At 38.5% G+C, this 27340-nt stretch overlaps 1 protein-coding gene across 1 annotated transcript; it reads right to left on the minus strand.

Moving 5' to 3' along the window:
• Positions 1-154: 154 nt before the first annotated feature.
• Positions 155-25260, minus strand: ccnd2a (cyclin D2, a). Its single transcript, XM_058766794.1, has 5 exons — positions 17273-25260; positions 15703-15918; positions 12227-12386; positions 7599-7747; positions 155-4012 (listed from the first exon to the last, which is right to left on the minus strand). The coding sequence occupies exons 1-5, from the start codon at positions 17465-17467 to the stop codon at positions 3836-3838; spliced, it is 897 nt and encodes a 298-aa protein (XP_058622777.1). The 5' UTR covers positions 17468-25260; the 3' UTR covers positions 155-3835.
• Positions 25261-27340: the final 2080 nt, after the last annotated feature.

The raw sequence follows: 27340 nt of genomic DNA on the forward strand, positions 1-27340 counted from the left end.
CACTTGTAGTGGAGTAGTATTTGACCAGTGATATCTGTACTTTCACTCAAGTAAGGAAGTTGTGTACTTTGTCCGCCTCTGACTATTCCTCAGTTGTAAAACAGAGATGTCGAATTATATCAATTTTCACCAAAAAGAGAACAGGAGACGAAAACTTATTTCATTGTAAGTTTATTGACCTTAGCATACAGCATGTCCTCTCCTTTAACTTCATTCATGCTCTCAATGACAAATTATTTGAGTTCAACAGAAATCCAAAGAATATCCACAGAGTTGCTAAACCCTAATGAACTCCTCATTTAGTTGTAATTCTTTAGCGGATAATTCTGGAAGGAAACACTGCTGAACAGAAAAGTTCAACCTCTGCTTTATTTTTGAAATGTGTCATTTTCCATCTGGCCTGTGTCTGATTATCAACACTGTCTTTACAGTCATTCTTTACCAGGTTATAACATGCTGGATGGGTTCCCATTGTTATTTTCACTGTTAACTTTGCCAATAAAAGGGAACAATAACATAGCACCACACTCTTTAAAGCAGATTTATTGAACAGAGGTTGTGCAACAGACATAACTGAGGTACATGATATGGTTATAGTGGAGGGAGGAGGGCTTTTCTCAATGTTGTTGCTTATTTGATATTTACAGGTTTATTTCCACTGATATGGGCCGTGTACATAAGACACAGCCAAACGTTCATCACCTCCTCCGTCTACTATTTCTGAAGTCCAGGTGGGAGCCTTGTAAGCTTGCTATTCATCTACTTTGGAAATTAAATTCCACTTAATTTACTACATCGGACACAGCAGAAATATCATAACCTCTTATTTGTGCTGCCCTTTCCAGGTTCCCGAAAAAACTGTTGTGAGTTGTGCGAGGTAATGGGAAAGTCTTTTATGTCCAGTAAACCTGAGGTATAGAGATACCACACTTACAGAATGTGACAGAGAAAGAAGAGGAGGAAAAAAGATTAAAAGGTAAAGAAACATGCCTTAATAAGAGCACACTGTACAAAGAGCATTTCCAGTCGAATACTCAATTCATGTTCTTCTTTTACCCTCTACTTCTGTATTCTCAAAGTATTCTGTAAGCAGTAAAATAATTATAATACAATTGTTTATAAAATAGCAGCACACTGATGTGACATCACAACTATGTAATGTTATTTTTGTGTATAAGATGAAACAAAAAAAATCATAGCTTTTTAGCAGCGGAAAAAAACAATAACAACTCAACAATATTGACACTTGATTGATGTCTTCACACTCTTTCCATCTCTCATCACTTTGGAATACAGTATCATACCCCTTAAGGAACGTAACTTCGGTCCATATTTAAACTCAAACCACTTAGCCACCCATACAATCTATTAACAGTACTGTAATTCATTTTCAGAACAGAGCTAAGAAAATAATAAGACAAGCTAACTTAATACAATAAGATTGACCCGGGGGTTTTGGTGTGAGGATGGAGGAAATGTGACTTGTGAAACTCAAACATCACTAAGAACTGTTTCTGGAGAAAGGAAATGCATGAGTACACATAAACATCTCCTTTACCCACAGAAAGACATGCACACAAACACACACGCATACATAGACGGACACAAACCTAAGCTCGACTGCCCCTTTTCAAGGTAAGCTATGAGAATTCAGCATATGAAAGCCGTTTTGTGCTGCTGATGCACCCTGTTTTTAGCCACTGTGTAATGACTTGTGGAAGTTTTCAAACCCCATGCCAGTTCAACCTTTGGAAGCAGCATATTCTGGATGGCTGGGTAGTGGATCTTATGCTTAAGCTCGGCAAAACAGGGTGAAAGTCTACATCAGACTCAAGGCACTACATAACATTTTTTCTGCAATGTTGCAGTTGCACAAGTCTTTTCAAATTGAAAACTGCCCTTGGAGCGTGCAAATCAACAAAAAAAAAATTCTTCCATTTCAATCTGTTTTCTGTCTTTCTGTTGTCTGTTTTTTGGTCTTTTTTTATTTATTTTTTTACATTTGCATTAATATTATTTAATTATTGTTGCTTGTTATACATTGGTTTTCAATGCTATAATGAACTGAACATGCCATGAACTAAACATGGGAAACCAGCCCAAAAAAAAAAAAAAAAGAAAAGAAAAAGACTCCTTAACCTTAACCATTTGTTATCCATGGCAGACATGCTCTCTGAACTGAAACCGATGGAGTAACCTTCCCCAGTTATGCGCTAGCAATATCAACGGAACTGGTTTAGATACTGGTCTGTAATTCAAACATGAGACATAAAAAACTAAAGGACAAACAAATAAACAGACAAATAGATTAAAGATCTTAAATATCAGGTGATATATGGAAACCATAGCTGTTGTTTCTCCTTTGGCCTCCTTTCCTGCTTCTCCTAACTCCATAGAAGCATCCTCATCTCAGCAGCATGCTTCACACCTCAAACCAACCAAGTTTCATCATCATCATCCTCGATCATTCTTGCCTACACATTCCTTTACTGCTAACAGCAATAGCACACATTTGTTTGCAAACAACTCCACAACTCATTTTTCAGTCCCTGATGGGACCAACCATAAATCAGCCTAAGGCTCCTTCAACATGCTCACAACAAAATACGTAATAACGTAATAAACTGTCTGTATACAATACATCTGTAATATTTAGTGGAAGGTTGCCATGAAGGACAACCTTACCCACATATTTTAAAAACAACTCTTCTTGCCTTTAGAAGATACAAGGGAACGTAGTCGTCTCTGTCCGCTCCCTGTTCTTGCCTCCTCTTGTTCTGTGCACTGGGTTGGGCTCAGCCCTCAAGCAGTTTCCAGGCCAGTAAAAAAAGCATTTAATATAAGGCACTGATTCAGGAGGCCCTCCAAGCATTGTGGAACCATGTACTATCCCCTGTCCAGTCCTTTGACCATGTGCCCACCACTGAACCAGTCTCTATAACCAAACACTTGCAGATAGATGATTAAACAAAGCCCACATGACTCACACAAGAGTGCTTGATATAGAGTAACTTGTACACACTTGCACATGAGCCAACATACACCACACATAAATGCATGCACACAAGCAGCTTGACAAAAGCTTATTTGAAGTGTCTGTAACTTTAGAATTGAGAGACAATAACTTGCTTGTTTAACAGAAATAATAATAATAATCATAATAAAAATAATATTAAAAGTCTATTCTCAAGATATAAGCCCCTGTTGCCCTAGCAAAAGAGCACTGCATTCTTAGCATAAGACTTGTGTCTCACCACTCCTTTTTAAATCCCTCTTTCTGGTCCTAATGCACAGCCAAGTGAATGGGTGCGTCCATTCATACTCATGGCACCTCATTGTGTGTTCAAGTTCAGGCATTCCAACATGAACCAAAAATTAAAAAAAAAAAAAAAAAAATCACAACAAAACAGGAAAAAAAACATAGCCCCACTTTTTGTACCCTTTCAAGCCAGTCTGATACAGTAGACTCTCTATTTTGAAAAGCCCTTTACACTAACACTTTTGCATTAAATATCATATTATTATGTTTACACAATCAAAAGAGTTTGCAAAATACTACACGCTTCCCTTCTAAGAGTCTGAGGCACCGTAGAGCTTTTTGCATCAGTATCAAATCATTTTAAAAATATCTATTTTTTGTATCTAAAATAGCTTTGATTTTTTTATTTTTTTTTTTCATTTATGGGAGCAATTTTTACTGGAAAATGAAGATAAAACTCTACAAAGACTAGCAAGCACTTTTTGTTGGGGTTGTTTGTTTTTTGTCATTTTTGTTTTTTGTTGTTTTTTTCTTTTTTTTCTCTTGAAGACAGATCACAGCATTCCTGCAGCAAGCTCACAAGTTGATGTCTCGTACATCGGTTGGGGTGCTGGACTGGTCTTGGTCATCAAGTGCTTTGCTGCGTGGGCCACCCTGTTCCTGCTGCTGCTGTTTCTGCTGCTGCCGGCGGCCCTCCCTCAGGTTATTCATCAACACTCTTTCAATCTGCTCCTGGCATGCCTTTAACAGATCCTGCAATGCATCAGACACAAGGCATTATACAAACGGACCACTTAAATAGCTTATATATATATCTATATATATATATATATATATAAAAACCAAACATGCACAGAGTTGCACTGCGAACAGTTAAAAAAAAACAAAAAAACAATAGCTGTACCACTGTAGTTTGCTATGTTAATTACATCCATATCCTGTGGATAAAACAAGGCAGTGTTTCGTTTAGGTTTTCATACCCTTTCATTTTCACAACAGCATGTAATGACCTAAGGGGATCTAACTTGAGCCCACCAGAGTGTTCTTCCTGCTCAGTAGAGCTAAGAACAAAAAACATTTTTGTAATAGATTTTTTTTATATAGATGCCCAATGCAACCCTGTGGGTGTCTCCAAAGAGCACATGACATATTTAAAATGGCTTTCACACTGTCACCAAAATGAGCAATAATGCCCTCTAGTGAAACTAAATGGATGCACGGTGATCAAAGCTCTCTGTCCTGTTTAGTGGGTATGTCTGAGGCACACCAGGCGTCTGTGGGAAGTTTGCTGTGAATGGCCCATGGGGAGGGCCCATGGAGAATGTGTTGCTTGTGGAGAGGCTGCATTCCTTTGACATTTACTGCTAATTAAAAGCTGATGGGCCAAAGTCTGAACTTATGTTATGCATGGCTCCTGGGCCATGTGTTTGATGCCTGTAGAAGCAGTGCATCACACAAGAAAATGAATTGATAAAAAAACATTAAATTTTTTTTTTTTTTTTTTTTTGAGGATGAAATTAGTATCACTCAGAGGTTGTTTTCTTTGATGTCATCATGGATAACAACGGGCACCATCCTTCTAGAGGTCTCCTTTTTCCCACCATGATGAGCCATTATTAGTCATAAAAAATAAATTCCTTCTAGAAAATTAACTAAAGCATAAAACATGTAAAGTAACTGCCTGTTTCTTACCACAAGAATGCCAGGCCTGACTTCCTAAAAGACATTTCCCTGTGTGCTGCTCTTTATAGCTGCGCAACCAAACTCATGCCAAGCCCCAGAGGCTTAATTCAGGCAACTCTAATAGCTTCAGTGTGTGACTACTGGTAAAACCAGGACTTGCTCTAGAAGAGCTTCTCAATTATTAGATCCAGAGAAGGGTGGTACTTGGTGAGCTTCAAGATAGAGTGGGTGGTCACTGCCTAATCCAACTCCGCCCTGATTAAGAACACTCTCTATCCCACCGGAACATGGCTACGTTTGTTACAAGTTAATGAAAATGGATCGAAATGCAGCTCTACTGGAGAACCAGCAGACTGTAATGTCACTCAGTGTGTGCCATCTTGGACAAAAGAAGCCTAAAGGAGAGCCTTAAAGTAGTCACAGAAAACAACGTCTGTTTTTTATTGGGAAGTGAAAGCAAGGATTGCCGGGTTCAGAGCAAGGCCATCACAGCATTGAGAAATGAAAGGGATTAAGATGTCCCAGAGGCCTAATGCAAGAGGCCAGGGGGCCTAACACATGATCCTGTGTACCAATAAAGCCTTGAAGTTCTTCTCTAAATAATTTGCAACTTTTCAGTTCCAAATAACATTTCGGTTGCAAATAACAGTCCTCATGACATTATGACTTTAGGCAAAGGAGCATTCTCAGCATGCCAGACCCAAAGTTTCTAACATTTCACCTACTTTTAGAAACTGAGGTATGTCAAAGGGTTTTCACTGTGCATTTTCTCTTCCTGGTTAGTTTTTCCATATGCAGAGCTTTAGCTTGTAAAGCTGTATTATAAGTATTCTAGAGGTGCACATGGACACAAATTCATGCCTCAACTTAAACAAACCATTTAAGGCCTCATTTAAAAAAAAACTGAAAACAACAGCCCAGTGAGCATCATTTACTGTATTTACTGTAGCTACAGTAACAAACTTTACTGTAAACACCCAGAGCCAGGTGAATATGTATTGCCTTTTGCTTCTTTCTTAGAGAGACTTTAGAGTATTTGTGGAAACTTCCAGCCAATTTTTCAGCCTTCCTGGTTTGGCATGCATGTGTGTACCTTACTGCTGCACAGAGTATGCTTCACCAGGTGTGTCTTGGGCTACACACACATTCCAAGGGCGACTGGAAGAGTCTGGCTGCCGCTATCATATGTCTACTGGAAACTACAGGCACTGGACACCACAAATGTCAGCAAGGTTCCTGGTGGGTAGGCTGGCAGCATCGTTTGGCATTAGGCTGACTTTCCTTCATACTCTGTCTGACCGCTCACCTCCCAACCTCTGCCTCAATCTGGAAGGTTCTCATACACTTAGGTAAAGTTAAGTACACAAAATTTTGTTTATTGAAAACTAGGTTTTTATGCTTTACTCCTGATATAGATATCTCTCTGTGTTTCATATCTCTGATTTACCAAATGGTCAAACAATTCCATTTAGATAGGATCTTAAAGATTTTCTCAACACAATAATGCAAACAGTTTGATTGCACCACAGCCCCCTGCTCCCACTGAATCATTCACACTGTATTTTTGGAACTGCGGCGGTATGTTTGCATCATCATCTACTCACCTTCATGTTGCTCTAAACCTATATGACTTTCTTTTGTGGAACACAATAGAAGATATTGTGAAGAATGTTGGTAACCAAGCAAATTTGACTTCCATGGTATGGACACTAAGACTTTTCTCATAATTTCTTCTTTTATGTTCCATGGTAGAACGAAAGTCATACAAGTTTATTCGACATGAGGTTGAATAAAGGATCATAGAATGTTCATGCTATGTGAACTTTTATTGTATGTTTTGGTATAGCTCAGGGTGAGCAGGGTAACGGGCATACACCATACCTGCATGTGTTCAAAGGTATGGCTTGTTGGCATCCTGCAATGTGACAAGTTGTTCATGGACCAGGCAGTTCATTCCTTCTGCCCTGGACCTCACACTCCTCAGACACTGAGCACCTTTACTGCTGTGTAGGACTATTTGTTTTTCCTCTGCTATGGTGTACGACTTCACACACACCACATGCTGGGGCAGCAGGCATTCTACCAGCAGCAGTGCACTCTAGGGTATCTTGAGGAGGGTTGACCTCTTCAGGTCAGGGCAGGAATTAAATGTGTTTCCTGGGTTCTTCTCTTAACCCTAATTTTCTATTCTCGTTTGCTTTTATTTTCCCCCTAAATATAAACTAAAGGACCTAAACAAAGCTGAATGATCATGAGGCGGTCGCTCGTGCGACACTGTGTGAATTTGTATGCAAGTCATATGCATAAAGCCATAGTATCCCTGACACATTCCCCTAGCCCTGCAGATTCTTTCCTTACAGTCTCTCAGTCAGGGTCAATCCCATTTCACTTCCAGTAATTCAGTGGCTGAATGTGAAATTGAATTGGAGCTGGACCCAAGCCCATTGAGTAAATAGGGGAAATGCACAACCTCCTCTCACAGTCCTACAGGCACAGCAACACTCGCCCCACAGATTACCAATAGTATTACTGTCCCATCCTATCACCAAACAAAACTGAAGAATCTTCTTATCATGGTCCCTATGCCTTGTACCTTGTATCATAATTATTTATTATAAGTTTTTGTATAATTTATTGTCAGAGCACCAATACTCACAACTTCTGTGTTTGTGATCTTGGCGAGTAACTCTGTTAGGTTGTCTCCCCACAGTGAGCGGTTAGTGCTGTTAAGCTGCAGGCCACAGATAGCTGCTGCCACGCTTCCCGTTGCAATCATGGATGGAGGGTGCATAGCAAAGTTGAAATCTGAGGAAAGAGCAAACCAAGCATTAAGATCTGTCTCGCTCCGAGTTCATAAAAAAATTACTTTACCAGACTTTTCTACAGTATTTTGAATAGTTATATCAAATATTATGAAATGAATGCGGAAATACAAATAAATAAAGCCCTTTCCATTAGGTCCGTGCACAGTCCTTTGCTAATGACTGCAGCCCAGGATAATGAGGGTTCACTTGGCTTGAAAAGAATCTGAAAAGCACCCCACCCCCATCCCTCTCCTCCAGTCACCCTTTGCAGATCGGCCCCTTTTCTTCCAGCTCCTAAGTAAATCGTGTGCTCCCTGAAAAAAAAAAGCCCTATAGCCTTCGGAAAGGATGGAATAAAGAGCCACAGTCCCCCTGCCAGTGCTCACTGCTGTAGGTCCTTTTTCCACGTGTGGTCACAGGCGTACATCTCAAAGACCAATAACCTTGTTAGCTTTCTCACTGTCATTCATAATGCAAATAAGACAGCTTGTGAACGGGCCTGAAGCCCAAAAGACGACTGACTGCGAGAGGGGGAGAAAGAAAGAGGAAAAGAGAAAGAAACGAACAGCTTAGGCTGTCTGCCCCCTGCCTCATTGATTTCTGTCTTTCTTCTTTTTCTACAGCTCCCCCTCTCCCTTTTTCAGACTGTTTTTCAACACTTTTTTAGACACATACCCCTAAGGTTGAATGGCACACATGCTCTAGCTTTGTTGTTACAACAGCTCTGGATTTGTATCAGTGTTGCTGCTATCTTTTAGCATATTAATTGAGTGTGGCCACTGATGGACCTGGGTCTAGTGAGCAAGAGAGTGTGGCTTCATTGTCTGAAACCATCACCTCATCTCATCCAATTGAGAGATGCGACATCAAGCCCTCTCTGTGGATTCCAATTCAACCCGACAGCCAGCACAAAAGATGGGTGTTGGGGGAGGGTGTTGTTGGGTTTTAGACAGCAGGGGTGGCTGAGGGGGGCACTAAGCATCATTCTTTAGTCAGTGTCCAGACCTTCGTAAGGTTTTGGCAGAAGAAAAGACCCTCCTACCCACCTCATTCCCCCCATGCCATTCCTCTGATGCAGGGCCACCTCTGGGCTCATGGTCCCACACTCCCTGGCAGTCTTTGCATTACCATATTGCCATATTCAATTGCAAAGCAAACTGTGTGTGATGGCTCTAAGGGTGATTTTTCTTCTCTTTTCTTTTTAGAAAAAAAAAAAAAATCAAAGCCGTGGGGCCTTTGATAACTGACGAGCATGCCTTCATTGCCGTCTTAACATTCAAAGCCAGCCATTTTCTCATTTTGCAGCTCAGTGTTGACAAATAAATGAACTTATTATACATTCTTCCCTTTGTAGTTGATTCCGGCCAGAGAAAATTTTATTAAAAGAAGTTCTGGTGAAGCGGAAGAAGACAAAAGCAACCACATTGCAACTCTTTGGGTCTTTTGCAGCAGATAGAAAAAAGCATACAGTGGAAATTGGGTGCCCACACACAGCTTGCATGCGCTGAGTGGGTTGCAGTCTGATTTTTTACACTCTAGACAAGACAAGTTTGTCGATGGAACAAGAGTATGCGCGTGCTAGCGGCAGAGCTGGACGCTCTGGTTTGTGAGAGTGGTACGGGAAGAATGGCTGTATTCTATACGCCTTCATTGATATTCATGCAGAGGATAAACAGTGTATGTAGCTGAGTGGGGACGCCTGTGATGGAAGGCTCCTAGTACGCGGCGGCTGGCTGGCCTGGTATACCAGCCTCTCACCCCCTTCAATGGACCATTCTCCTGCCCTCGCCACACTGCATCCCCAGACCTGTGCCAACACAGCAAGCTCCTTGGTGGGTGCAATGTGCTGTATACGCATTTAACTTGTAAATTAATTAAGCGTCCGGAAAGTTGAGGAACAGCCAAAGAAGCCGATGATTTGAGAGGCAATAAATCAAGCGCCAGATGCACATGCAGATGCACAGGTTTGCGTTAACAGAAAGTCTTGTTTCAAGCAGCCATGTTCGACCTGACAGATAAAGATCAAACATAAACATGAATTTGGCGTCACAGTTTCACACTCAGTCAAATGGAAAGTCAGGTAAAGCATGTAAGTTAAGATCTTAAAGTCGCAGAGTTAACAGAATAACAGAGTAAACCTGAAACATAAATATTCAACTAAATGCTAATTGTTTTTTAAACCTAAAACACAGAATATAAAATGATTTTTTTTAATAACTCCTAGTTATGTTGTGTCTCATTATGTAATAAATAATTCACATTAAAATAATCGGATGTCTGGGACATTTATGTATAGCATTACTTCACAGAATTGTATTACATTAACTGTCTATTGTCATTTTTTGAAAATGGTCCAATCTGCCACAAATCTTCAACTAGTAATTTCATCATCAAAAGCGGCATGTTGGTTTGCCCTGTCAAACCATAGTAAAAACAGATGAATTAAAAACAGGAACCCTCTTTGACTGTTAAAATCCTGTAACAACTTGTTTCAGTCTTGCTCCAATGCAGAGTCTTGAGCAACAGCAGTCAGGCCGGTGTGGGAGGAAACAGAGCCTCTTGAATGAGAAATGACATGAATTGGTAGATTTAATTTTCAGCCCTGCTGAACTCTCCACTGGTCGCTAGTTATTTCTCCGATAAGTCAACATCTGAAGATTATCTCAGGTATGTTCCTATATTTACAAACAATCTACGACGGAGAAGTAAAGGGGGTGCTGGGTGTTTAACAGTAAGAATGGGGTATTATCGCTTTTAATGAGCTTGTTCCTGTGTAGGCCTTCTACAGATTGCCCTCCGGAGAAACGTTTTATCGGGTTCTCCTTCTGCACTGACCCTTACATGCCTCTGCATATGAAATGGAGGGTTGTTCCTTTTGTCTCCTTTCTTGCGGTCTCTAGCCGAGCCTTCCAGTCATTTGCATATCTCTGAAAGGCCCCTCCATATTATTAATTAATACTGAACCAGTCTACTCTGCCTGACCAAATTTCGCCGAGTGCTCTAAACGGAACTGTTTTATCAAAAGAGAAGAACCATTAAAAATTAGCTGTCGTCTTTCAACACTCTTCTCTTCCTTTCTCATTCAGATACAGGGGCCTTGATTTATGCATGTCTCAGAAAAGAAGGGGACGTGGAATTCTCTGCAAATAAAGCAAACTGTACAGAAGAAAGAAAAGCAGCAGTCAAGGCATCTGCTCAGCAATTAAAATCTTTTGGATACCCCATGAATCCCTGTTGTTAAACTAGTAACTAGATTGTGTATATAACAACAGGGGTGTGTTTCACTAGCTTCTGACTTTTTTCAAAAAACCAAGTTATACAGCTAAATTATTCATATTATCCCAGTTGTCATCAGTGCCTATCCTGTCAAGCACAATCCAGTTTTCATGGATCCTGTTCATGTCAGGGCAGTTGCACAAACCAACAGGCGAATCAAAAGCTCCATGTTTAAAGACCTGCCAGCTCCTCCTACTAATCCCTCTCCCCTCATATCCCACTTTCCCAAAGTCAGAGTAACTCCTGAGGTTCCTGGGGAGCTGAGCAACCCCAGGGAGGAAGAGAAAAGCCTGAGGGAACAAGGGTGGTGCACTGGATCCCATTACCGCCTATGGTGATGTTGGGTGCAGGCTTGGCTGGGAGAACCAGCCCCACAAAGGCTCCTGATTATGGGAAAGTCGTCATGCCCTGGAGCATCTGGGAGGCGTGAGAAGAGGGGATAAGATATGAAAACATGACATGCTTCACTATTTGGCTCGGCTAGAACAATACACTCCTCACGTTTTCTCACCCTCCTCTCATCTCCATGTTTGATCTCCTAAAGGTGGTCCACCTCTAAGAGCAGGAATGTCCTTAACTATACAACTGCCCTTTGAAGTGTCACTGTATTCAGGCCTAGCCACTGATACGCCCGCCAAACATACCAGGCAAGCACATAAGGCTTCCAGAGAAATTCTCTCCATTACACATCGCTATTTCAGTCCACATAGTTTCTCATGAATGTAATGAGACGGCATCTGATAATTTGCCTGCAACGAGAACCTGAATAAAGTTGCCACAGATACTAAACCCACAGAAGTCGGCTTTAATTTCAGGTTTTGCAAAGAAAGAACTTAGATGTTTTGCAAAACATCACTTATTGAAGTGATGATGCAAGACATCAATACCAACTTGACTAGGCAGTGAATCTTTATCACTCATACTTAAAAACATGAATGGAAGACAAATGCAAGTTGCCAAACACTATCTTTCTTTCTTTTATGTAAATTTATGGACTAACCATGAACACGGTAGCTAATGATAAACCTAATTTCTAGATTGTGGAAAACACTGGCCACTTTACAAACTTATTGTACAAATGCACTTGAGAGAATATTCGTTTTAAAAGTGAGCAGGATAGCTTTTGTGCAGCACTACACAAATTAGCAGTTAAACATTCTTTGCGGGCAATTATTTATTTATAAACATCTATTGAATACACTACCTGTTGCACAAAGGGCGATGAAAGTCTGCACATGTTTACGGATCAGGTCCAGCTTATCCTCAGGCAGCGGAAGTTTCCTCATAATGTGCTCAATAAAGTCATTGGGAGTGACAGCAGCCAGATTCCACTTCAATTTGCCCAGGACAACCAGCTCCCATTCCTTTAAAAGAAGGTTTGAGGGAACAAGCAAAATCATTACAGATTCAAACCTAAATCATTTGTGTGATCAGAATCAATTAGCAGTACCTGAAGTAATCAGATCATTTAACTGGAATGACAAATTGCATCTTCTCAAGTGGCTTCATGTCTGTATATGTTTTCCTTCACTACGCTGTTAAGACACTGGATGCTGGGGCTAATGTTCTTTATCAACCATTTGGACAAAAGGTCTAAAAAATGATTTACTGGAGATGAGGTACTAAATGTGTTCAAATACTGCTGTTACTTATCTGAATGTTTATGTCAAACATTTAAGCCAGTTATGATTGCACAAAATCTAGCATCAGCAAAGCTCCTCCAGGACATGGTTTGGTCTTGACTACGCAAAGATACAAGCTGAAATCCTAAAAGCTACAAGGCTGAATGCAGGCACACTTGAGTTGAAAAATGGGTCACTCAGATTGCCCAGTCACTTCACAGAGACTGTCCAGCATCGGGTACTTTCCTCCTTAGCATAGAAGTGTAATTGTGAGTATGTTTTATAGCAATCTGTCAAGTCAAAAGAGGTCTGAGTACACATAGTTAAATGTTGGACCTGTCATTAGCCCATTTGCAACCACAAACACATTAATTTGAAACCTTATTATATATGTAAAAGTCTTTTAATTATTTTGAGTTGTAACCTCAATGGAATAAACAAGGCTCAGTAATGACCATGAAGTTGACTGTACAACACTGCTGATGACACTATTTCGTCTTTTGGGGGCACTCTTGATGCATAACATGAACTTGCTTTGACCTAACTCACAGTGACAAATGTAAATGTAAGATGCTAAGTCGTTTGGCTTCAGTCAACAAGAAGACAGCATCCTTCAAATAACCACTCCCCCTTCCTGTTTGAAGTGGGGTGAGTAACAGAGGAGCAAATGACTAACTGGGGAAAACTTGCACTCGTTGGGACAGTCCTTATGACTGAGCGCCTCGCTTAGATGGAGGTGGTTTTTCTCCACAAGTGAACCACATGCACTTTAGTCATGAGATGGCCCAGTATGGTTGCCATTACCTTCTGACACATACAGTATAGGTGTTCACAACTGCTATAAAGCACCCACAAAGGAACATCTACCCATGCAACACTCTTAAGTGAGAAGAAATACAATGGCAGCCATCCGCTGATGCATGATTTCTCCACTTCCTCTCTTTGCTGGATGTCACTGGTGAGTCACTCACCCAAAAGTACAAACAGCTACACGTTCTTGTCAGTTCTTTTCTCAGGGGAGGTTCCTGATGTGAACATGAAGCCTGATGACATGTTGGAGCCACATTCGCTCAATAAAAACCATTGACTCCTGGTACACCAAGAGAGGTATGATAGAATGTAAACTATGAGCAGAGGCGTTCTCCAAAAGAAAACCAATTACATGCTAATGTGAAAATGAGCCTTTGCGTTCTAACTGATCTGTGAAGTTTGGGCAGTAAAAAGTAGTATGCATTATCAGTTTGGTGTGTGCTGCTTTGTTCTTAAAAAGATATCAACTCGAAATTTAAATGTACTCATCCTCATGTATTATTTTATTTTTTTAATAAATACAACGCACATCCATGGGGTCCAGTCATTGTTGTTTTGGACCCCATTGACTTTGATTGTGTGGACAAACATTCTTAAATGGAAGAAGAAAGAAAGTCAATCAGGTTTGGAATTAAATGAGGTTGAGTAGATGTTGATTTTTGATGAATTTTCATTTTTGGTTGAACTGCCCTAATCAACTGAAGAAACAATTTTGGCAACTACTGAAGGTTCAATACTACATAATAAGATGTTAGCAAATTATTGTGTACCTGTACTGTCCAACTCAATCTTTGGTCATATTCTAAGCAGACCGTTGAACCTTTATTTGGCCATAAATGACCACAAATACCAGTTTTAAGTAACTTTAGAACACCATTTTTTTTTCTGTCAACTATCAACTCAGCAGTCACCTCACAAGTGCTCTGAGGCCAGCCCTAAAACTCACTGACACTCTTGCAACACAGCCCTGATGCAGGAACCCACTTCCTCCTTTTGAGCCCTTCAGTCATATCTCCAGGCTGTCACTGCGGTTTCATTTACAAGAACTTCTTGCCAGCTAACGAGGACAAAAATGAAGATGTGACTTGTGACAGCTGATCTTCGGCTTCCTGCATCTGTTGGACTTCGCAGACCAGCAGAAGCTCCAACAACAACAAAGATATAACAATAGGCTAGGCTGAGGTGTGGGGGGTGGGGGGGTCTGAGCTACTCTTTGGCCTGAGATACTACAGAACTGCCCATTTCTGCCAGAAAGACACTGATGAGCCAGTAGTGGAGCTGAGAAAAAAACTGTTGCAGGCCAGTTGCATATATATATATATGTGTGTGTGGGTAGATGACAAATAAAAATTGGACTGTGTCCTATGGTGACAATGTAGAAAATGTAGAAAAAAAAACTTAACATAAATAACATGAGAAAAATGTATCTTCATTCTTAGAGTTACAAATAGCATGAGAGAGGTTTATCTTCAATGTTAGAGTTCTTTCTTTTTCTTTTCTTTTTTGCATTTTTCCGTAACCCCATAGGACACATTGATATGTCAACTACCCATGTATATGTAAATGTATATATATGTGTGTGTGTGTGTACACACACACACACACACACACACATACATATATTATATATATATATATATATATGAAAAGAAGCTGAATGATGATTAGCTAATTAGACAATGACAAGTAGTCAGTAGGCTGTATCTTTCAATTGACAGAGTCTTAAAATTACTGGACTCCTGCATGACAATCAATATTCATCCAATACAGTATATACAGGTGGAAAGAGACTTCAGCCCTGATGTAGCTGTGGGTTGCATAGTTGCCACTAGATGGCGTAATAGCTCTGTCAAGCATTGACTCTCTAATACCATTGAGTTGATATTTGAATGTTTGTGGAGAACATCCATCAGTCGGTAGAATATTTTGTCAAACAGAACCAAGTCTTTGCTGTAGACTACTTTTAATTCTTATGGCATTGATTTGTAAACATACACACTATGAAAAATTCCATCACAAATTAAAGTATACAAGTATCTGCATAACCTGAAATTTTATTTTAAGTGGGATGACTAGCCTACCAAACGATTTAATGTACCCATAACAGCAGTATATACTGTAATGTTAACAAATAAACACAGCAATAGTATATATTGAGGAAAATTGTGAATAAGGTATGTAACCAATTTTCTGGCAGTCACTAGAGATAAGTTAGTTTCGGTATGCAAAGAGTTTATTTGGTGCTTACCAGCAGTTCCTGCGGTCTGATTGAGTTATCAGTGTAGATGCACAGCTTCTCTGCAGTTAATGGACGCGTCTCTTTCAATTTAGACGCAAGAAACATGCACACAGCGCCGAGCAACTGCAAGTTACATTTTCTTGTTGGTACCACCGCTAAAAATCGGTCCAAGTAGTTCATAGCCAGTGGAAAAACTTCTTCCTCGCATTTCTGTTCCTCGCAGACCTGGAAAGGGCAGGGCATAACTTAATAAGTTCAGAGGAAAAGATGCACGTGGCGCAACAAAATTAGTGTAATTTTTAAGACTCGCAATGACTATATATACATCAAATAAATATGCCGATTAAACGAAATACGTAGTATTGTCCATCAGTTGCATAGATAACAGGTTGTAAATCGTCACGGTAACATAAGAGATTGATTCCAAAAAAAGTGCAATTTCTGTCTTGTCGTTGTTATAAATGTATATATTTAATGGATGAAAAGGGGGCTCTAACATCTTTGTCAATAGACTCACATTCCTTTGGTTCATTCAGTAAGAAATGAATTCAAGTCACAATCGCCCGAGCCAAAAAACACCCATGCAACACAGTACGGGATCTGTTTTTTTAATTCGTCATATTTTCATAAAATATTTAAAAATATAAATAAATTGTCTAGGTCTACTATTCATATCTCTAAATATTCACCAACCCCTTTCACATCATTCCCGACAATTGACAAGCAATGAAATCGACGTTTTATATGATTAAAACACGATTCTTTAAACGAAGTAGCATGCGGTCTTAGAAGAGTGCGTCACCATCGGACCAAAATATTTTTTTCAAAAATTTTTATAAATTCTCCTGCTCGATTCACCTGACAATTTAAAACATGAAAATAAAGCTAAGGTCCTCCCCTAACGTTTTCAACATTCAGAGATTAGAAATATGAAAGATTCTGACAAAAACCGAACTTAATTCCAAGGCTATAGACTTCGATCAGCATGGGTTAAGAAGCAGTGCGGGCCCTCGCCCCTTCCGCAACCATATATTTCAAAAAATTGTACAAAATTATAGAAACGTAATTCCCAATATATTCAACCTTGAATATGTACCTTAAAGGCTCATTTATCAAGTCATGCACATGTAAAGAGTTGTTACGATCATTTTGTTGCGATAAAGTTGTGAAAGAAAAAACAACATGGCGATGGTTAGATCTAGCACAGCGGCAAGCATTGAAGTGCATACGTGTGCATGGAAATATTTATCCAAAAAATAAATAAATAACATTAAGCACGATTCTGTCCTCTGTGTTAACGGAACGGAAAACTTTAAGAAATATGCGCTTATGATCACTGACATATGTCGATATCCTCCATCCCCCTGCAAATCTAATCGTGAACTTGGTCCAAAATCAGCGCTTATGACTGCAATAAAATAAATAGCCCGACAAAATCGGATCTGCCATTTCGGAAATATTAGGGAAGCTCCTTTACTTGCATTCCACAATGCTTACATGACAGAATAAAGGAGAAAACACTTAGCTATACGTTTTGAAGATACGGTGTAAGCACGGAAATGATCGGATAAGTACAAACCTCCAACATCCAAGTCGCCACCATCCTCCGCATAAAGGGCTGAATATCTTTCTGAACGCATTTAAAATATGAACACTGGGGAAGAAACCTCTCTTCGATGGTCAACAAGCTTTGTAGTACCCTGTCATCATATAGAAGATTCGGGTCAGGACGGGCTCTTACAATGGTGTCCATCTCGAGACAAAGCAGTTCCATGATTGTTACAGTCCTTTTCGATCTCAAATAAGCCTACAAACAGTCAAATACAATGGTTGCGAAATGTCAAAAAGAGCAGAAAGGACTTCTCAGGCACATAAAACCAGTCTACAAGGCTGTCCAGGTTAGTCCTGATCCTGTTGCAAACTTTTCCCCACTAGTCTCTCTCTGCTCTGCTCCTCTCTCTGCAACATTTGAGGTCTGCAGATGTAAGGCTGCGTGACGCAAGCGTCATCTTATTATTGGCCAGACGCAACATGCTCGGTCTTCCTCTTCTTTTCCAGCCCTCTTGCTCTGGTTATCAATAGCCCCCGCAAGATGGTCAAGATTTGCAATATTGGCTGATATATTTATGGATCATGCACTCACCTATTAATGCGCAACTACTTTAACGACGCTGGGTAAACATAAACATAAACATAGACATAAACACAGTGTACCCAACCCAACATTCAACTTATATATAGTAGCCCATCTCAAAGTGTTCTAAAAAAGTGGTTTGGGGTTTTTATGATGTTATTTAGTATCAAATAATATGCATATAATATGCATATCCTAGTTGACCAATATAGTTGTGCCAAGCAGACATTTGCGCAAATTAGACCAATAAACCTTTCTTTTTGACTTTAAGGACACTAAAATGCCACATAGTCATCACAAAGTCGAAATACAGCTATCTTACATGCAACGCCTGTGGTCAACGAGATAGCTTTCTAGGAAATGCAGCGAAAGCATGAAGCAAGGCACGCTCGTTAGAGATAGCAGCTGAATGATAGTTATTCTCTTGAGCTGCCCCCAGTGTGTTATATAAAGCATTGTATCGTCTCAATTTAGGATCAAAAAGCCAAGCCTCAAAAGGAGATGTGAGCTTTCCAAAATTGTGATCTGCTGTGCAGGTGACGGATTTCAACATGCATAACGCACAAACTCATTCAGAAAGTCACTTAAGCTGCAAATCGGAGTCAAAGCAGTTCAACATTTCTTATAATAGGGAAATCAGTATTAAATAGCGTTAATGTGTCTTCAAAGACATTCTAGAGAACATCTATAGTGAGTAATTGATCACGGTGCATCTCGAGGTTCTCCAGCCTCTAACAGTGATTCTGAAGAACTCAACAGACCGCAGCTATGTTGCTTTTGCAACAGTTGCTTCGTTTCAACACTTTTAAATGTGATAGGAAATGTCTCTTTAAAACTTTTTTTTTTTTTCCTCTCTCGCTGTAGATTGTTTCCTCCCCTTTTGACAATGTGCATAGCCAATAGTTCTTCTGCGCCCTTCTGAGGCTTTCGGATTGTTACTGGGCAGACTTTGTCTGTGGAAGTTCACATTCTAAAGTGCCAGGAAGAACCTAATCTATTTTGCTGATCACCTGATGAACGTTTCTACTCCTCAGAGTCTGCCACGTGCAATGTCATAAATAAATTTACACAAATATTGCAGAGCGACAGCAATATCTGCAGCCCTCAGAGTGATGCTTTGAGAAACTCAAAAGATATTTTCATTATAAAAACCGTATCCTGTAAGATAAAGTGATACAGATGATAAAATGATTACAATTAATGCTTAAGTGGCAAAAACATTGAATAAAAATATAGCCTATTCTATTATTTTCAAAGTCAGTCTGCTAATAAGTCTATATTTTTATTAAATTACTTAACCTATATGAATTTAAATTGACAGAGCATGCAAAAATGATTTCTTTCAGCGACAGTATGGAATTTAGGGATAATTAAGCAATTCCAATTAGTCAAATGCTGAAACATCTGGTCATTTCATTTCCTTGTTAAAACATGCGCGTTATTTAAACTGCAGTGTTGCCCACACGCAGCCGACACGTGAAATTTCGCTAATGCAGGGCATCATGAGTAGGTTTCAGACATCCAAATGCTGCATTAATGGCTTCAAACAATGGGCACTACGAGTCATTATAACATCAAGGATGCATCCTTTTTCTTTTTAACGATACAAAGCTTTCCTTTTCTGGCGCATTCAAACTCTTATATCATTCAAATGTTCTTTTTAAATAAAACAATAACTAATAAATTACTCAAATAGGCTATTTATTATTAGAACGTTTTAGTTTTTTTTTGTTTGTTTGTTTTAAACGTACCTGTTTGAAAAAAACGTCACATTAAAGTTGCTTTTATAAGATTTTTTTCTTATTAGCATAAAATACACATAAACATTTATAAAATATATAAATATCCCTCTATGTCAGCAACGTTATGACTCCCCCATTAAGTAATGTGTAATTCAAACCATCTATAAATCAACGCCTATAGTTTCCTTTGAGCTCATTTCAAGGCATGCAAGCAGCCAAACATTTTTATATAGCCTATATATATTATATATAATTATTTTTCTTTTTTTTTTCTTTTTTTTTTACGCAGTCAACTGTAATATGAGCATCTTTTAAACGTCGGGATATATCCATCACAGTAAACAAACAGTCTTAAACAAAAAGACACGACAGAACATCACACAGCCCCTCTCAAATAAACATCCAAAAAAGTCAACTCAGGTCTGATTCTAATGGCTGTCTGTGGTTCACGCCTCTATATTCTAACCTGACCATGCTGTTTTTTCGCGGAATAATGACGTCACACAAAAGCAGTTCTTACTGGGCTAGTAAGAGTAGCTCGTGCTATTTCCCGGATGCCTGCAATTAGCGCGATATCCGTGAAGACACACCCAAAGAAAGTTTTGCCAGACCCTCCAAATATTATAGCTGATTTTACAATTAAGTTTTTCACACATTACCCTATGTGTTTTCTTCCATGGAAACTCAAAGAGCTTAAGTTTTAGGCTTCCATAAATCAAGGAAGTCTTTCTGTGTGGTCATTATCACACATTAAGACAAAGCAAACTCTAAAATAAGGACAGTTATATTCCTCAAATTAAAGGTGTAATGATCAGATTAAATATGTATATCTGATTATATATATATATATATATATATATATATAACATAATATTCATTTAAACACATAAATATCACAGTTATATGAAACAAGCATCCAATAGGATAATAAGAAAACTAATGTTGAGACACAAATGTTTGCTCATTTACAATCATCTCTTCAGTTAAACTCAGATATCAGTCTTAAGCATTACAGCAATAATCTACAGCACTGAACAAACACTTCCTTCATGTGAAAGCATTGTTGCAAAAAGCCACAATTAATAAGAAATTATTCTAGATTACTATAAATATTTTTTTCTAGAAGAATATGTCTGCAAAACAAAAGACATTTATTAAAAATAATAATGTACAAGCCACAACTAAATTATTCAATTTTTCTAAAAAATATTTTAAGAGGAAGATCTTTCTGTAAACATGTTTAAAACATGTTTGTTTATTATTATCAAACATAAATGAATAAAACAATCTTTGTGCTAACTAATGTTACAAATACAATTTTACACTTTTGTATCGTACTATATTATTTACAAAAATATTCTCCACCTTCAGTTAATTCTTTATTTAATTTCAGTATTGTTTTTTTTACTTACAATTACAAACAATTCTGTATTTGCATTATTGTTTAATTCTGCTTAATTGAACAGTTAAACAACAAAGGGAGAAAATATTTTTATAAGGTTCATCATCATAAATCACAATTTTGTATATTATTAAATTACTACAAATATTATCAAATTCCTTATTTCTCTGAACAAAGTAAATTTATTTCTTGGAGAATCATATATTTTGGAATAAGCAGGTGAACACAGAACAGGCTTGTATGTTTATAAAATACATGCATTTTTAACATTTTTAACAAAAATCATCAAGCAGCAAATGTCTTTAACATTAACAACAAAAATAAAAGTTAAATTCCTAGTTAAAAGGCACAGAAAGAGAATAACAAAATAACAGATTTCTCACAGTTATAATGTTGTGGTTGAGCAACTGCAGATGTCCTTACTGAATAAAAACAAGAGCACTTAGCCATCACAAAAATATTTGATATGCTTCATTAATTTATATAGTTTGCAATTATTGTAAATGGCAACTGGCTGAACCTGCTGTTGACAAAAACAAAAACAAGAGTGAAAATTTCTTCATCTTTGTTTGAACAAAAAAATTAAAGAGTTTACACAGAACTGAATAAAAAAATTATACATATATATATAAATAACAACTTCATCCAACTATGAGAAACAAATCTCTCCATTAAATTATCAACACATGTCATTAATTTATCTTACCTCAATATGCCCAGCATATAAAACTTACTCCAAATATTAATTAATTTAAAAAAAGGCTATTATTTATTTTATGGTTGTAAAAGCTTGGGGGTGTAAGTAAAGAGATATGTGTAAATATTTAATACAAATTTATAATGATTCTCAATTAATTCCTCTGTATGACTTTTTATAACCAATTAATTTGCTTGGCTAAAAGACCTGAACTGTAAAATGTTTTATGCTGCCTAACACATTCATTAGGATGCAAGAGCCTCACAAACTCTTTAAAACTCACGTTTATCTCATTACTTTAATCAAAAGGAAAATAATCTTATTGTTGACTGGAGATTTCTTTGTTTAGTCAAATAAAGGTAGTGTCCAATGGTTAATAACAGTTAAGCATAGTTGACACACTGGAAGAGATATTGTAACACTGCTTCTCAGTTTTCTCTTATTTACTAGCACAAACCCACAACAGGTGCAACAGACCTTAGGAAATAACTGTATAGAGCAGCAGTCACAAAATAGCTTAGGCATATCTCCTATTAGAAAAAAACTTTCTTTGGTTCACTTAAAATAAATTACTGGAGGAATCTGTGTTATTTTTACCCCATCATCATTTCAGACATCAAAAGCCAACCTGGACAATGTGACGACAGACATTTTCTTCAGACATAGTCTGTCTAGTCTAAATCGACAATGTAGATCCCTGTCAAAAGCGCCCTGCCATCATTACAGCATTCATACTCCCGACCCCCGAATCCTCATATAAACATCATAGACAACCGTCAAACCGGGGGCTCACTGTGCACAAAGACCATTCTCCCCATAAGTGCATGCAAATATTATTGTTTCCAAGATACCTCTTTACAGGTACTGTCTTTTCTTTAACACACCAGCACATTTTATGTTGGTCAGCACAGCTACTGCTGTCTTCCTCTCCTCTGTGCCTCTCATATCACAAGCCCTTGAGTTTGTCACTCACGCAACAGCTGCTAGCTGATACTTTACCATTCCAGTGCCCATTTTTCCCTCTCCCTCCGAGCAAAGAACCCACACAGAGAAACAAAAGCCTTGTTGGAGAATGCAAGGACATTTCGGGGGCAGGTTATGTCCCTCAAGAATTTGTCAGCACAAAAAATGCCATCCAGACTTTGCATGGCTGACACTTCCATTACTGGGAAAACATCCTGAGAAGTTCCACCTGGGAGCAAAGCATACTTCAGCTTTGTCAACAATGTAGCAGTCGAGATCAAATACGCTTTGAGCAGAAACACTGCTTTTTCTCTCCTCTATCTTGAAACCAGCTTGAAACTATAGTAACTTTTGTTGTTTTGCACTGAATCTTGTTGCTTTTTCTATCAGCTGAAAACCACCTGCAGCAAACTAGTGCGTAAGACTTCTTACTGCACTGATCCAAATGCGAGCTTTGCAGTTCTGTTTTAATCGTGTAGGTTCCTGTCATGTTCTCCTGCAATCCCACACTCACACCTGCACTGTATGCACAAGGTATGGCATCTTGAGATGGGTTTGCACCTTGGTTGCCCTAGTCACCTAGTTGTGTTCTTGGATAAGGACCTGTGGGTCCCTGGCAAAATCAGGTGGGGTTAAAGCATAGATGTGAGAGAGATCATCTGCAAATTCTCACGTTCAACATACTTCAGGTGTCACCTCATTTAGGGTTTTCAGTAATAGTGCTAACCATATATAGCCTAAAAACTCTTCTGAAGTTATACTAACTGAACGTGAGGGATATAAAAGTAAAAGTAAGCATACTTTTACAAAGGATAATTCATCCAAAAATTACAGTTCTGTCGTCATTTACTCATTCTCATGTCCTTCCAAACCTGACTGACTTTCTTTCTTCTGTTAACACAAAGAAAATATTCTAAAGACTGTGCTATTAGCTCTTTTCCATGCAATTACATTGAATTGGGGAATGAACATTTTACAGTTTTTTACGATTGCTTACACTCTAAAATTAAAAATAACACACACTTTCAAGGAGCAAAACCTCAGTCCAGATCTGAAGAAATATAAGCACATTCTCAGCCTCACACTTTTTGCAAAACACTACACACAGTGTTTTGCAAGACACTAAACACACTTCTTTACGTTAGACACAGAAATCTAACATGATGTCACTTCTTTTCCATTACAAGACACTGCTTTCCAAAATACCACCCCTATAAACCAATTCATCAAACACAGCCCTCAGGTGTGCAGACACTTAGGTGCTTAACTTTAACTCAACAATCAGGTGCAAGCACTATAAAAAGGCAAAAGATGAATTTATGTGTCTTCAAAAATGGAAGGCAATGTTGCAGTAAGAGGGAGAGGGAGAAACATCATTGGCCACAGAGCTATTTTGAATGTCCCGGGCCAACGTGGTGGTAACATCACAATATATGCTGCAATCATGCAGAATGGGGTCCTCCTTACAACATGGCCCACATATTCACATTTTTAGACAGACTACACAATATTGTCACAGCAGAAGACCAAATGGATGCAGAGCAGATGAGATACATTGTCATCTGGGATAATGTATCTTTCCACTGATCTGCTGTGGTCCAAAACTGGTTTCATAAGCGTCCACAATTTTCACTCCAATATCTCCCACCATACTCTCCCTTCCCCCTTTTTATTTATTTATTTTTGATTTTTTTTGGCATGGCAATGGATGGTTTACGATCTCCAGCCCTATGTCAGGATATCCCTCATTCAAGCCATGGGTCTGTGCAAGGATGGATTCGCCACTCAAGAAGATTCTTCCCTCACTGTCTTGCAAGAGAGGATGTGGACGAAGTGCTATGGCCAGATGCAGCGAAGAGATGATGTTGAGGGTCTTTTTTGTTTTGTTTATTTTTTTATGCTTTCTTTTTCTCTCCACAAATCTTTTTGTTGCTTATGTTCTATATTGCATTTAGAATATGTTCTGATTTTCAGTGCAATATGCAACCTTTGGAAATGCATGGATGTATTGAGTGATTTTACAATGTGGAGAGAAATAAATATTTTCATCAATGTACAGTGCTGGTCTTGTGTGTTGTGTTTGGTCAATCATGTTCTGTACTCTAACAATATTTCTGAAAAAAATCAAACCCAGACTACAGTATATCATTAGAAAAATGTAGAAATGTTACATGTGTTTAAGATTGAGCACCACAGTGTGTAAGTGGTTCAAACAGAATCAGGTTGTATGAACAATGTGTGTTCCATACGGTGTCAAAATGGGGCCATGTTATTGTGAAGTTTTGAATGAAGTGTTTCATTTTGCAAAAGAACTGAGGTGTTCTGCTATTTGTGTGTATGGATGGGTAAATTGTGTGTAGTGTTTTGACGAAACGAGCCTTGAATTTAAAATTGTGCTTAAGCAATCGTAAAAAACTGTACGTTCAAAAATGGCAAAAAAGCATCATAAAAGTGGTCGATGCTACTCGTGCTGCATATACAAAGTCTTCTGGAGTTTTATGATAGCTTTATGTAAGAAACAGAACAAAATATATGTTATTTTTCACTTTATTCAAATATATTACATTTTGAAGGCATCAAGGGGATCGTTCACCCAAAAATGGAAATTCAGTCATTACTTATTCACCCTCACATCATTCCAAACCTTCGTTCATCTTCAGAACACAAATTAAGAAATTTGTTATGGACCCTGCATAGACAGCAATGCAACTGGCATGTTCAAGGTACAGAGAGGTAGTAAGGACATCATTAAAGGTGCCATAGAATGGAAGGCTGTATTTACATTGCCATAGTTGAATAATAACCGTTCTGTACGTGGAAATGACATAACGTGAGCCTCAAACACCATTGTTTCCTTCTTCTTATGTAAATCTCGTGAATGCAAAAGACCACTGAAAAATAAGCGAATCAGAACATAACACCAACTGTGACTTTACAGTCGGGATCATTAATGTTTACGCCTCCAACATTTGCATATACCCGCCCATGTTCTAGGCCAGCCGAACCTACACAGCCGAACCATCAGAAGTTCTGCAGGTATTGTGAAGAAACAAGCGAGGACAACAACGAAAATGGCAGATCATGGAAATAAATGTTATGTTCCAGGCTGTGCAGGGGATGTGAAGTGCAGGGATGGGTTGGTTCAGAAAGGCACGGAGAGCAAATAACGTGTTCTAATAAAATAAAGCGAGCCACTAAAGGGACATGGTTAGCTTCTTGCTAGCGGTAGCCTGTTACATTACAGTACATAAGATTTCACTTACCACATAAACAGAGTAAGGAGAGATGTCTGAGGATGATGGCGAATGATTTACAGATCCAGAGCACCACTGACAAACATCTGATCTTGTAAAATGTGAGGTAAGTACTGCCGCTCTGTAGTATAAACAGAGTATGTGCTACCACGAATCTCGAAAGTGAAAGTGAAACTAAAAACCGATTGTGCATTCGAAAGCAGTTTCACTGCCCAGCATATTAATAGCGGCTCCCTGATGCCCGCATTTTATTTACAGTATAATTACCCAACGATATAACTGTGCAAGAAAGTATTGAAATATATATTTTCCCTGTGTTTCCTTCCTGCTGTGTGAGCTACTGAAATGAGCCGCACTGTCAATCAGAGCAGAGCTCAACATTGAGCCTCACTGTGAAACAGCCAATCAGAGCAGAGTTCAACATTATTATTCATGACCCTTCCAAATAAGGTAATAACAGACCATTTCATTCTAGGGAGAAATCCTAGGGTTGTAAATGGACATGTAAAACCGTTTCTGGAGAATTTATGCCCTTACCTAAGCCACGTACCTTCTATGTAGATATCAGAGAACAATTAAAAATATTGTATCAATGTATTCTATGGCACCTTTAAAATAGTTCATGTGACATCAGTAGTTCAACAGTAATTTTATGAAGCTACGAGAATACTTTTTGTGGTACTGTCATGAAAGCACATTGAAGACTGACACAGAAGAGAAGAAATTGCTGAATAAACTTGTTATTTTTTATTTCTTTGCACACAAAAAGTATTCTTGTAGCTTCATACATTACGGTTGAACCACTGATGTCACATGGACTATTTTAATGATGTCCTTACTACCTTTCTTGGCCTTGAACGTGGTAGTTATGTTGCTGGCTATGGAGGGTCTGAAAGCTTGATTTCATCAAAGATATCCAACCCAGGCTCATTGGAAATATGTGCCTCTAAATACTTTTCTGCAGCACCGTTAATACGTACCTTACTGCACGTTTCGCAGCAGTTTCAAAGTGAAACATCCAGTGAGTGATGCTAAAACGCGGGTTCAATACGTGACCGTACTTTCAAGGGGTTCGTACCGGAGCACTACATCACCGAAGTGCACTGCCGTATCGTGTGAGCTACCGAGTAAACCTACTAAATTAGAAAACTCGGTAACACTTTCTATGAAGCCCATATTTATAATACATTATAAGGGTGTTCTTAAGGCATTATAATGAATGCATAATGCATTATAAAAAACCTTATAATATGTTATATCATCTTATGAATATTCATAAGAACAGTTTTAATGTATTATAATATTTACTTATTTGTGGTTATAGCTTTTAAGAGTGTGATGATTTATAACACACAGTGAACACGTTGCATCCAAGTTACAATGGATTATATTTCTCAGAGTTATAATGTATTATAAGTCTCATATCTTGCCACCTTTCTTATTCTACTTTACTTA

The sequence above is a fragment of the Onychostoma macrolepis genome, chromosome 25 (assembly GCF_012432095.1).
Source record: "Onychostoma macrolepis isolate SWU-2019 chromosome 25, ASM1243209v1, whole genome shotgun sequence".
In the NCBI taxonomy this organism is placed as follows: Eukaryota; Metazoa; Chordata; class Actinopteri; order Cypriniformes; family Cyprinidae; genus Onychostoma; species Onychostoma macrolepis.

What these genes read in the sequence shown, in the direction of transcription:
- ccnd2a (XM_058766794.1), bottom strand. Translation starts at nt 17,467, where the DNA reads ATGGAACTGCTTTGTCTCGAGATGGACACCATTGTAAGAGCCCGTCCT. An exon ending in TCAGACCGCAGGAACTGCTG is followed by an intron (nt 12,387 to 15,702) that starts GTAAGCACCAAA and finishes CTTCTTTTAAAG; the next exon opens with GAATGGGAGCTGGTTGTCCT. An exon ending in CATCGCCCTTTGTGCAACAG is followed by an intron (nt 7,748 to 12,226) that starts GTAGTGTATTCA and finishes CTCTTTCCTCAG; the next exon opens with ATTTCAACTTTGCTATGCAC.